The 12,474-nt window shown below is 37.2% G+C and overlaps 1 protein-coding gene and 1 long non-coding RNA gene across 7 annotated transcripts in view; one reads left to right on the forward strand and one right to left on the reverse strand.

Moving 5' to 3' along the window:
- The first annotated feature begins 77 nt into the window (after positions 1 to 77).
- LOC136794219 (uncharacterized) lies at positions 78 to 9,411 on the forward strand. 3 transcript variants are annotated; one of them, XR_010840603.1, is made up of 5 exons: positions 78 to 441; positions 841 to 954; positions 5,022 to 5,083; positions 6,577 to 6,688; positions 9,202 to 9,411. It is a non-coding gene; the product is annotated as an uncharacterized lncRNA (long non-coding RNA). The 3 variants fall into 3 exon arrangements; XR_010840601.1 differs by lacking the exons at positions 6,577 to 6,688; positions 9,202 to 9,411 and having other exon boundaries at positions 5,022 to 6,423; XR_010840602.1 differs by lacking the exons at positions 5,022 to 5,083; positions 6,577 to 6,688; positions 9,202 to 9,411 and adding an exon at positions 5,334 to 6,423.
- The window catches only part of RNF13 (ring finger protein 13), a 161,916-nt gene continuing 152,160 nt past the window's right edge, over positions 2,719 to 12,474 (reverse strand). For all 4 annotated transcript variants that reach the window (XM_059064203.2, XM_067033594.1, XM_067033595.1 and 1 more), the window contains exons 9-10: positions 4,406 to 4,486; positions 2,719 to 4,128 (exon numbers count right to left, since the gene is read on the reverse strand). In XM_059064203.2, the coding sequence (XP_058920186.1) occupies positions 3,764 to 4,128; positions 4,406 to 4,486 (446 nt within the window). In that variant the 3' untranslated portion in view covers positions 2,719 to 3,763. The remainder of the gene's footprint in view (positions 4,129 to 4,405; positions 4,487 to 12,474) is intronic.

The following is a 12,474-nucleotide window of genomic DNA, read 5'->3' on the forward strand; positions in this document are numbered from 1 at the left end:
AGCATAAAATTAAAAAAAAATTCAGCTGAGGGCCTACTCCATTTCCTTTAGTATTTATCATAAAATGAGTGCCTGGGAATTTATTTTCAATAGGCTTTGCTTTATTAAAAATGGCTTGTAGTCATTTCAGGCTCATTCTCAGGCTTATGAGGCAAAAATTGACTTACCCACTAGAAATAAAATATTTTTGTCTTGTTGCTGGTCTCTTGATGTGAAATCTTATGAGCAGTAAGGGGCCCAATACCAAGAAGGGTTTCTGCATTGTGGATTCTTTTGTGTTGAACTGTCATATGATTTCTTTCAGTTTGGAGGCTACGTTAGCAGGCTGAAGTCGGCCAGCTGGGACTCTCACGTAAGGGAAGACATTCCTTAAAAAGCATAAAAGATAATTGGGATGTCTTGCCGTTTCTGGCTTTGGAGTGACATGTTAACTATGACTAGGTAATAGTTTAATCCCAGATGTAGTAAGGTCCCTGAGATGTACTGAAGTTTAGTAAATATGTTTAATACTATTCAGATAAATGATTATCACGAACTGTCAAGCGGAAGCTCCAAGTTCAAAAGTTGGTGGGGTCTAAGCAAAACTGGGGAGCTGGTTATAATGCAGATTCTGGGCTCTGGATTTCTACCCTGGAGATGAAGATTCCAGAAGTCCCTTTAGAAACAATCAGTAGGTCGGTCTTGATTCATTTTAAGTGAACTGTATGCTACCCCTTTGAGAAAGGGTGGGTTAGGGGATGGGAGTTAATATCTCTGCCTTACTTAAAATATACTGTGCATAATTAATTTTTTTTTTGTCTTTGACAGTGTTGTCAATTCTGAATTTGATTTTCCACACAGGGATGTAAAGATATGGAGGACATGGATTGGGGGCTACTTTGATAGCTGGGCATACCTTAGAATTGTAAAACAACAAACTTCTTGCGGTGTTACGAGCCTTGTTAGGAACAGCAGGTGGGTCAAACGAAAATCTGGTGGTTGGGTTGTGATGATTTATGATTTTATGGCAATATATACATTTATACGTTAGCTGTAAAGAACTGTTAGGGTAACTAATTAGAAAGCAGTGACCGGACTTGTAAAACCCTTACTGAATGAACCTGTAGTAAGTAGGTGGGGACTGTGTATATGCTGGAGGTGTGGGTAGGGGAGTAGAAGATGGTAGAGGGCAACTGTATCATTAAAATAATGAATGAAACTAGTCATTGGTCCCCTTCCCACAATTTCACTTGAAGGACACATGAAAATATATACATGTGTCTTTTGCTTTGTGTACTTAGTTCTAGGAATTTAACCTAAGGAAGTGGAGCTATATTAAATTTGTATAGCAGAATGTCGGTACCACAGCATTACTTAGGATGACTAAACTTGGAAATCTACAAGATTTAACTTGCAGGGTTATGGGTCGAATAAATGTATGTCCAAAAGATAAAATAGTCATTGAAGAATTACATAAGAAAATGCTCACCAATGAATTTTATATGATAGGATAAATATATATGCAGTATATAATGTATTTTACATATGCATTTCTGAAGGCAAAATATAAATTTTTCTCTCGGGTAAGTTTCCAGGTGACTATACTTCTAAAGTCAGAAAAAATTTTTAGATTAGGAATATATTTTTTAATAGAAGTGGGCTTTTTATCTTATTCAACATCTTATTTAAAAAGCTCTATAGTTATACCGTAGAGAAATTATAAGAGATTTCAAATGACTATTAAGAGAACTAGTAACAGTCCTAGACAGTGCTGTTAAGTATATATATTTTTAACAACTAAGAGTTTGGAGTTTCAAACAACAAAAAAAATTATCTTTGCCTCAGAAAAACTCATAACTTAAATTTGAAGGAACCAAGTCCTTGATTTGAACTGTGGATTAAAGACTGAGGGACTAGAACATCTGATACACGTTACACTGACTTTTAACTTTTTCCCTCTTAAATATAAAATAATAGTTTTTATAATTATTGAAGTAAATAATAAAAACATACTATTTTTTTTTTTTTATGTGCCAGGCACTGAGTTCAGTGTTTTGTCCTCACACCCTACTTTAGGATAAATGAAATGAACACAAATGACCCAACAGGTTTAGAAAAGTTAGGATCAAGTGTGTCAAGTTCCATAGCTTTGGCTTAACTACCATAGTAAACTAATACTCTGTTTCTCAGGCGTGTTTTTATTTCTGTGGAGCAGGGTGGGTGTGGGAGTATGATAAAGAATTCAACTTTTGATTTTCCTAAGTGGAAATAACTAATTTTTCATTGTTGCTTATAAGAATTTGTTCAAAAAGTTCAAAGTGAAATTTCCCCAAATAGTGTTTACATTTTTTAAAAAAATTAAATTTTTCTTTTTACAACAAAAGGCTAATATAACTAGTATACTTAACTATTCTCTAATTATGCTTTTGTTCACTGTCAGTTTGCCATGTCAATACAGATACATCGAGATGTTTACCTTTTCGAGGCTGTATAGCAGTCTACTGTAAGGGATGTATCATAATTGCAAGAAGGTACCATAATACACACTATTGTTGGAATGATTTTGGCTGCAGTTTTAACTTTTGGGGGGATTACCTAATAATTGCTTGTGAGCAGTTCCTTTGTAGAAAATTCTAAGGTGATGTGCATTTATCTAACCTAAATTACCTTAATCATTATACCGTTAAAAAGTGCTGTGCATATAATAATGTAGGTAATACTACAGCAGAACAAATATTTGCCAGTTCTTAAAGTGGAAAACGTGTTTATTAACATTCAAACTCCCTTCATACAAGGCCATATAAAAATTCTTAACATTTTGATTATACATACATAAGTCTATTTTCTACATAGTTACAATAATGTATAATTTAGCTTTTCATAATACACTGTTTAAATACATCATTAGTTCTGCATCATTAGTTCTGTTAAACATAAGCAATATTTGCAAATCCAATACGTGAATAATTTCCTCTGTACATAGTTTAGCAGGGCTAATTAGCATAAGATGCTCTTTATTAAGAGGTATATGATCTGAGTATTAACAGTTACTGAAGTCTGGTATTTTCATACAGCCATTTTCTTTTTCCTTTGATCACAACACCACAAAACCCTTAAGGATACTGAAATTCAGTAAAGTCCAGAGACATTAGCCAATAAGTCAAGTTCATACATGACACCATAGTATTAAAAACCTAAAAAAAACACACACAAAAACTTCTGCAGTCTGCCCTAGTACAGACTGTTCCTATCAGGATAAGACTACTTGGCAATAGAAAGGAAAAAGACAGCTTTGAGTCTCTGTGGCGCTGCTTCTAGGAAGAAAAATGCTAACTTACCTTGTTGCCTCTCACTAATGATGGCAGAAATACCAGAACAAGCATATTCCAGCTCAACAACTCTAGGTAACTTTATGGAGAGGGGAGTTGGCTTAGCTCATGCTAGGTGGCCACAGCACTGACCTTGTGTGTAAAAACATGAAACATTTGCATACCGTGATCTAGGTTTTAATTGTAAGCTATACTGAGGAATTTTTTTTTAATGTTTTGGCTATATTTCATTCCAAAAGAAGAGTTGGTTTGATGCTTGAGTTACAGCACCAGTCTATATTAGTTATTAGTGAAACGAAGTGCACTCCTGCAGATAAATACCAGATCAAAAAAACCTGTTTCAGTAATCTGTTTTACCTGTAGAATACTAAAAAATAAGTTATTTCTACAGAAATCTCTGAAGGGAGCAAAAAAAACTGTATGCCTAAAAGAAAGAACCCACTACCCTCTGAAGGTCAAACAGTGTTTGCTATGTTGTAATCCTGTTCACCATCAGGCTGCAGTTGGACCACAACACTATGTTCATTAATTTCGTTTTCTGCATCACTACTGTCGGTATCTTCATTGTCCTCTTCCTCATAGTCTGAAGACTCTGTCATGTTCTGTTGTGAGTGGGATTCCGACAAAGCCCCAAATGACTGGGTGCTGACAGAAGCCAAAGGTCTGAGTAAGGGGGTATGTTCTGACACTTCATTTTCTTCTTGACTACTATCTGTGTCAGAGTCTGAATCGCCTTGAGAAGGAACAACTTTTTGCTTGCAGACTGGACAGGTTTTTTTGGTTTTAGTTAGCCAAGGATCTACACACTTGCAATGGTAAGCTGTTGAAGCAAAATATACATCTTTTAGCTAGTATACTGTAGTTGAGAACATTAGTTTTAATGTTTATTCATATTCTGATCTGTATGTATCATATGGGAACAAGAGAAGAAAAGCTTGTAAATTTTTATAAACACAGCTCCATCCCTTAATGAGATCACTGATTAGTACAGGGCCTGGCTAATGGTGTGCTTATAACTATCTTCTGTCTCTCTAATACTGAACCTGAGTATAAATTACTCTATACAGATATTCAAAGCAGTATGTAATTATTCATACCATGGGAACACGGAAGGATTCTGAGCTTGTCTCCATCTTCATATTCATCCAAACAAATGGCACATACATCATACTCATCTCCTATGACAAAATAGTAAAACTAATTAAAACATGTAGAGGAATATTCTTAACTTTTCAAGTTCTTCCTCAGTCAGTTATTTTAAATGCCTTCTGATTTATCTTTTAAATGATACCTCTGTTTTCTCTCAGATCAGGGAGCTGCTTCTAGTTCAAGTTCAGGAACCTGAAGTTTTAAATAATTAACCTTTTACCTACAATAAGAAATTAAAAATGGATGTCAAATTTGTTTACCTTGATTACCTTTGCAAAAGATTTTAATGTAATCATTACTGTTTTACATAACTATTCAGATGCTAGTATGAAATATTTTATGCCAAAGATGACAGAATTTCACTATTTAGATCTCTTAAGGTCTCTGAGTCATTTAAGTAAAAATGGAAATGTGTTAGAACATACTCAAATTTTAAAAAATATATTAGTGAATAAAAACGTTTAGAATGAGATATACTGAGCTTCAAATCTCTTCCAACATTTATTAGTTTTGTGGTGCTTGGCAAGTTACTTAGCCTCTAACGTACAGTTCTTTTATCGGTAGAAAGATTCCATCTACCTCGCAGAATTGTGACGATAAAGTGAGATAAAGGGCCAAGCACAGAGGTATTCACTAAATGTTGTTTGTTATTAATATCACTGCCTTTTAAATTCCTTATTGTTGAGCTGATCACCTTTATAAACAAAAGACATTTAAAGGCATTGCGTACCCACACTCAGGGCAACCACATTGGGAGGCTTGTCAGAAATAAAGCCATTGTCTGGATAGATAGGCTGGATGAACATAATGCAAAAAAAGAAAAGAATAGGGACTTCCCTGGTGGTGCAGTGGTTAAGAATGTGCCTGCCAATGCAGGGGACACGGGTTCAAGCCCTGGTCCAGGAAGATCCCACATGCCGCGGAGCGGCTAAGCCCATGAGCCACAACTACTGAGCCTGCACTCTAGATCCTGCGAGCCACAACTACTGAGCCCACGTGCCACAACTACTGAAGCCTGTGCGCTTAGAGCCCGTGGTCTGCAACAAGAGAAGCCACCGCAAGGAGAAGCCTATACAGCTGCTCGCCGCACCTAGAGAAAGTCCATGCACAGCAACAAAGACCCAATGCAGCCAAAAATAAAATAATTTTTTAAAAAAGAAAATAGTTCTAATCGAAACAATCCCTTTAACCATCCATAGTCATTTAAAATAGCACATTCAGGAGAAGTCCTAAATAGAACGCTTTAATGAAGATTACTAATTTTTGTTCAGTATCTTGAATTTGGTTACTGTAGTATCACCTATCAAATACATTCTATAACAAATGCAGGGTTCTGTTAGAACCTCCTGTGTGGGATTTGGTGAGACTGATTATACCCATCTCAAACTATTAAAATACTAAAGGACTCCAACATATCTATAATTATCTGTAATTACACAGTTGATGCATTTACCTGGGCTTTGAGGACAGTTTTAATAAGCAATTCAATCATGTTGATTTCTCACACAAATCAAACTTTCAGTCTCAGACTTTGTGAAAATGCCCATTCAAAACAAGATTCCGTTAAAGTAACTGATCAGGACCAAACCGGTCCAAAGCTGTGCCACAGCTCTAAGCCTCATTTTATTCAGGTAAGGAGGTTACCCTGCATTATCCAAGTGGGCCCAGGGTCCACTGGGTCCACCACAAGGTCCTTAAAGGTCCTTAAAACTGTGAGCAGGAGGCAGAAAAGTTCAGAGTCCGAGGGAGATGTGGCAGGTGTCAGGAAGATACAGTGTTACTGGCTTTGAAGACACAAACGGAGTCACAAGCCAAGGAACACGGTCGCCTCCACAAGCTGGAAAAGGCAAAGAAATGGATTATGTCCCCTAGAGCCTCCAGAAAAGAATGTTTGATTTTAGCTCAGTGAGACCTGCCGGACTTCTACCCTACAGAACTGTAAGATAATAAACTTGTGTTGTTTTAAGCTGCTAAGTCTGTGGTAATTTGTCACCCCAGCAATAGGAAATGAATACAAGTAGTATTTGGGTTGGCCTACACATATGGAATTGATGCTTTACTATCAACCCTTTGAATTGTTTCAAGTGATAGATTTATATTGATCTCCCGTATTTTCTAGCCACAGCACTTACTTGGAAGATTCAAAGGTGTGATTTCTGATCATGGACCAGACTGGAGCCTAGTGCTCTGTAGAGAATTAACCCCCATGGCCTCGGACTTGTGATGAAACGGTAAAGCATACGTTAGAATGCCTGATCATTTTATTTATTAGCTATGTAACCTTGTGCAAGACACCACCTCTGTGTTTCAGTATTCTCAAAGGCAAAACAAAACTATTAACATAGCTATGTTTTAGGCACGCTGGGGATTAAAGAGAATCGAGGCGAGTACGTCACGTAGTGTTCGGCACCTACAGCACCTCGCAGCCAGTCTCCACCTCGTAAAACGGGCTCTGCAGGCACACTGGGTATGAAGGCCGCGGCTAGGAGGCTGCTCGCTAATACCTCATGGGCTTGTTAGTGGCAATAGTCAGTGAACCCGCAGGCTGCACTTAGGGTAATTAAGTAATTTAAGTATTCAGCAGCCCTCGGACTGTGAGTGTAAAAGACTTTCGCTTTTATTTGAAAGGCTGACAGACACTTAATAAAGCTAGTTCCCCCAACCCCTCTCCAGCCAAAATGTGATTAAATGAGGTATGGGTGAGAAATCTAAATAACTAGACAAACTTATGTATCAATAAAAAGCAAGAATGAAAGCAGTCAAATTTTTGTCCCATTTTAAAGTACACAAAACTCAAAATGGTAGAAAGTGCATCATGTAATATGACAACTTGGAAATCCAGTCAATAGATTCATATTCAAGACAATGGCTCAACATCAAACAACCGTTAAGTGGTTTTATATTTAAGTTAAGAACAAATTTAAGGCATTTATATATCTTTAAAAATAGTTTTCAAATTTAGCAGATTTTTTAAATTAATGAATTTGTCCAGTGGTTCTGGTAGCATAAGGTAAAGCAGCTATAACAAGTGCTAACAGATGTTAGTTTTGTTACTGTCAGCACCATGCTAGAAAGTTCTGTTGCTTATTACAAACCAGTGGTTCTCAAATGGGGAGGATTTTGCCCCCCAGGGACATTTGGTGATATCTGGAGACATTTTTGGTTTTCACAACTGGGAGTTGGTACTGCTGGCATCTGGTAAGCCAGGGATGCTATTAATATCCTATAATGCTCTAGACAGCCCCTCAAACAAAGAATTTTCCCATATAAAATGCCATTAGTGATTAGCTTGAGATAACCTGATATAAAAACCCCTTCCAGGCTTTCTCAAAGACTTAGCTAATTCGCTAGCAGACAGATGTTCAGAAGCTGCAGGGAGGGTGAGATTCATGTCTGTTATGTGCAACAGTATGGAAATGCTTCTATCTGGAATATTATTCATATTATCTGAATACTGTTTCAGAAAATTTTCATCAAGACACTTAAGTCTCATCAATCTAGCAATGTTATATAATATGTAAGTGGATAGAACTTTGATATTCCCCTGTAAACCTGCTCCTCCCTAGTTTTTCCCCAAAACCTGGGGTCATCAGATACAGCAAAGGCACTGGCCCATCAGCATAGGAAGCACACAAGACTTCAGGCAGCCACTGCAGTAGCATGAACTGATTATCAGGCCTGGGCATGTCCTTGATGCTTCTTTCCCTTAGAGCTTACATTCAGTGTCACCAAGTCCTGTAAACTTTTATCTGTAAAACATCCTCAATCTGTCCCCTTTTCTCTTGTTTCCTCAATTACGCTGGTCCAGTAGCCTGGATTACTAAGAGCCTCTTCCGTTCTTACCCTTCTATTCCTGCCCCATATGGTTTTTCTCCGTAGCAGCCAGGGTGATTTTTTTTAAAACTTCAATCACATCACATCAGTCCTACCTAAATGGTCCCCCATCTCACTTAGAATAAAATCTGAGCTCCTCGTCATGGCCTTCATATAGCTGAATATGACCTGATATTCAGATCACCCATCTCATCGCACACCACTCACGCTTCAGCCACACTGGCTTGCTTTCAGTCTTGAACAAACTAATATGAAAGTCAGCTGTGCACCTGCATTTAGCCATGTTATGACAAAAAATTGCACATAAAAATAGGTATAGAAAGAGAAATCACTTGTTTCTAAAGATGACTTAAAAAAGGAACTAGACTTCAAAAATGAACAAAACGAAAGACAACTACTGAATGGGAGAAAATATGTGCAACTGTTACGAGTGATAAGGGATTGATATCCAAACTATATAGACAGCTCATACAACTCAGCACCAGAAAAACAACATGATGGAAAAAAATGGGCAGAAGACCCGAATAGATAGATGTTTTTCCAAAGACGACATACAGATGCCCAACAGGCACATGAAAAGATGCTCAACATCGCTAATCATCAGAGAAATGCAGATGAAAACCACAACGAGATATCACCTCACACCTGTCAGAATGACTATCATCAAAAAGAACACAAATAACAAATGTTGGCAAGGATGTGGAGAAAAAACCCTCCTACACTGTTGGTGGGAATGTAAGTTGGTGCAGCCACTGTGTACAACAGTACAGAGGTTTCTCAAAAAACTAAAAATAGAACTACCAAATGATCTTGCAGTTCCAGTCCTGGGTATATGTTCAAAGAAAACAAAAACATTAACTCAAAAAGATATATGCACCCCAATGTTCATAGCATTATTTACAATATGCAGGATATGGAAGCAACCTAACTGTACATCAAGAGATGAATGGATTAAGAAGATGCAGTACATATATATACAATGGAATACTACTCAGTCATGAAGAATGAAATTTTGCCATTTGCAACAACATGGATGGACTTGGAGGATATTATACTTAGTGAACTAAGTCAGAGAAAGGCAAATACTGTGTGATATCACTTATATGTAGAATCTAAACAATTAAACAAACATAACAAAAAAGGAAACAGACTCATGGATATTGAGAACAAACCAGTGGTTACCAGTGGGGAGAGGGAAGGAGAGAGGGGGAAGATGGGGGTAGAGGATTAAGAGGTACACACTACGAGTATAAAATAAATAAGCTACAAGGATATATTGTACAGCACAGGGAATATAGCCAATATTTTATAGTAACTTAAATCGAGTATAACATTTAAAAAGTGAGTCACTGTATTGTACACCTGAAAATTATATAATATTGTAAATCAAATATACCTCAATTAAAAAAGTAAAGCTAGTTTGAAATAATCTAGTAATATTGTACACAAATTGATGTAAAGCTTAATTGTTCAATTTTATGACAAACTAGTCTGCCTTAAGTCAACCAGAATAGGTTTCCTCGAAGTAAAAGAGAACATTCAGGGCTAAACACATGCCATTTTCATGAGAGAAAAGGACTTAATATACATTTTAAATAATGTGCCCAGGGAAGATACAGTATTGGATGCATGAGCTTCAAATCACAAATAACAGTTCTTGTAGAGAAAATGCCTTGCCACTCATTCCCCACTTCACCAGTAAAGAAAACAGTGGCAGCTCTTTCTAGCAAATTAAAATGAATCTTTTGTTTTCCCCTCCATACCAGTTCCAAGAAATCTGAACAAAAGACAACAGGATAAAATATTTTGTAAGCCAGATTTGCTTGAGAATTATTCTTGATTATTTTAAACCCCTGAGCAAAGGAACTTAAAGGCAGTTAAATGCAGTAATAAAAATTAGGCATGTCTTCACAGATAGATTTAAGCAATAAAAAATTATAAAAATTAGGGCTTCCCTGGTGGCGCAGTGGTTGAGAATCCGCCTGCTGATGCAGGAGACACGGGTTCGTGCCCTGGTCCGGGAAGGTCCCACGTGCCGCGGAGCAACTAAGCCCGTGAGCCATGGCCGCTGGGCCTGCGCGTCCGGAGCCTGTGCTCCGCAACGGGAGAGGCCGCAACAGTGAGAAGCCCACCAAAAAAAAAAAAAAAAAAAAAATTATAAAAATTAAATATTGCCCCATTTTTCTGTAATCTCAATCTCTGAAATAAAAGTCTTTCTCCTTCTATACATATTATCTTGGAAAACCTCAATGATTAAGCTATAAAAGAAAAAAGCTGGTAACTTAAAACTTCAAATATAAAACCCACTTTTTAATCATTTACATCTCAGGGATCTGGCTCCTTCACATCCTAATGGGGTAGGGAGACAGCTCCCACAGAGACTACCTTAAATACTTAGCTGGGGGACTATTAAGTGAAAACATAAGGATTTCATCTGCTGTGAAACATGGAATGTGGTAACCAGTCCTTATGGTTATAGACTTGGAGAAATGCGTTAGCTGGTACAGGAGACTCAGGAAACCACAATTTCAATGGAAGAGCTATTTCTGAGGACCATAAGGAGTAATGAAGAAATGTATAAGGAAGTTGGTGGCTTCAAAAGCAAGAAAATAACTAGAAGGCTATTACCATTTTATATGTGCTAGAAATGGCTAAATCAGTATTTAAAACGTGTAAGTGTTAATCAGCACAAACATTTCTGAACAAGTTGCAAAGATGAGGTCACTAAGACAGGAAGATTTAAGATGATCATGTTCCCATAGGACGGTAAATGAGTAAGTAAGCGTGCCAGCTAACCTTTACAGATATTTCACTTGTGCCAGCGCCTCAAGTTGCTGATTTCTGTGGGTCTGAGTACAGACTATGCCTATGAAAGACTTCCAAATGCCAAATTCTTTTTGGTTTGTTGGTAAATATTTCCAAAATGTTACAGATCCCCCTAACATAAACATTAACATTTCCACTATATTCTAAACCTGTAAGAATTCTTTTAGGACTTCACGGTTTGGTGCTGTGACTCACTGGGAGTGATGAGTACCCACAGAAATATTCTACACTTCCCTTCATGTTTTCAATCATAGTTGTGTCTACAACTATGAAAAACTGCAATAATTAATTGGGATTTTTTTTTCTTTCTAACATCTATGCATACTTCGTCAAAACCATTAGAGTACACTAAAATGCATAACAAATATACCTCTTTCTTTTTACTTTTTCAAGTCTCACGATAACCGAAATACTCTAAAACAAAAATACAACTGGCTCAAATTTATGGTTACTGGGAAGGAATTTCAGGAGTAATATTTATAAAGTTACATACTTTTAAGCTGCTTCATGATTTTGGCAATCTTCTATTTTTTCATCATAAAAGATGTTTATGGACTAAATATTGATGGCACTTATGGACTAAATATTGATGGCACTAATATTTTATTTATGATTGTCACTTAAGGGGTGGTTTTGTTTTGTATGATAATTGCTACCATTTGTTGAGCTGTAGCAATGTTGAGCTGTTGCTATGTGCCAGGCACTGTTATAAGCATACTTCACATATTGATTTAAATCTCCCCACCCACCTTATGAAGTAAGTTTTTAGTCACATTTACACGTGAAGGGATGTATGCAGGGGTTAAGTAACTTGCACTAGGTCACACAGCCAATAAAATGGATGGTCTAGAATCCCAGCCCACGTCTGTCAGACTCTACTGCTGTTAGACCTGAACCTTTAGGAAATTAGCTTTTTCTCAAAAATGTTCTTTCTCTTTGACATAGTGAATTGAGGAGCAGACGGTAAGTGCAGGTGGTGGTGTGGAGAGGAGGATTAGAGAAGGGGAATGGTAAGGATTAAATCTAGGAGGCAACTGATTTCATTTTGAAATGGTAGTGACTAAAGAGGAAAGACAGCATTGGGTAGTATTTGCAAGCCCAATGTTTGGAGTCAAGAGCCCGGCTACTTATCTAGCTATGCACCCTCAGGTAATTTACTTTTTTTTTTTTTTTTTTCGGTCGTGCCCCATGCATGGGATCTCAGTTCCCAAACCAGTGATCGAACCCGCACCTCCTGCATTGCAAGCGCAGAGTCTTAACCAATGGACCACCAGGGAAGTCCCTACTTGACATTTCTAAGTCTCATTTTCTTTTTCTATAAAATGGTCATGACAATACTTTTCTAATTGTGCTGCTC

This window comes from Kogia breviceps, chromosome 5, assembly GCF_026419965.1.
Source record: "Kogia breviceps isolate mKogBre1 chromosome 5, mKogBre1 haplotype 1, whole genome shotgun sequence".
NCBI lineage: Eukaryota > Metazoa > Chordata > Mammalia > Artiodactyla > Physeteridae > Kogia > Kogia breviceps.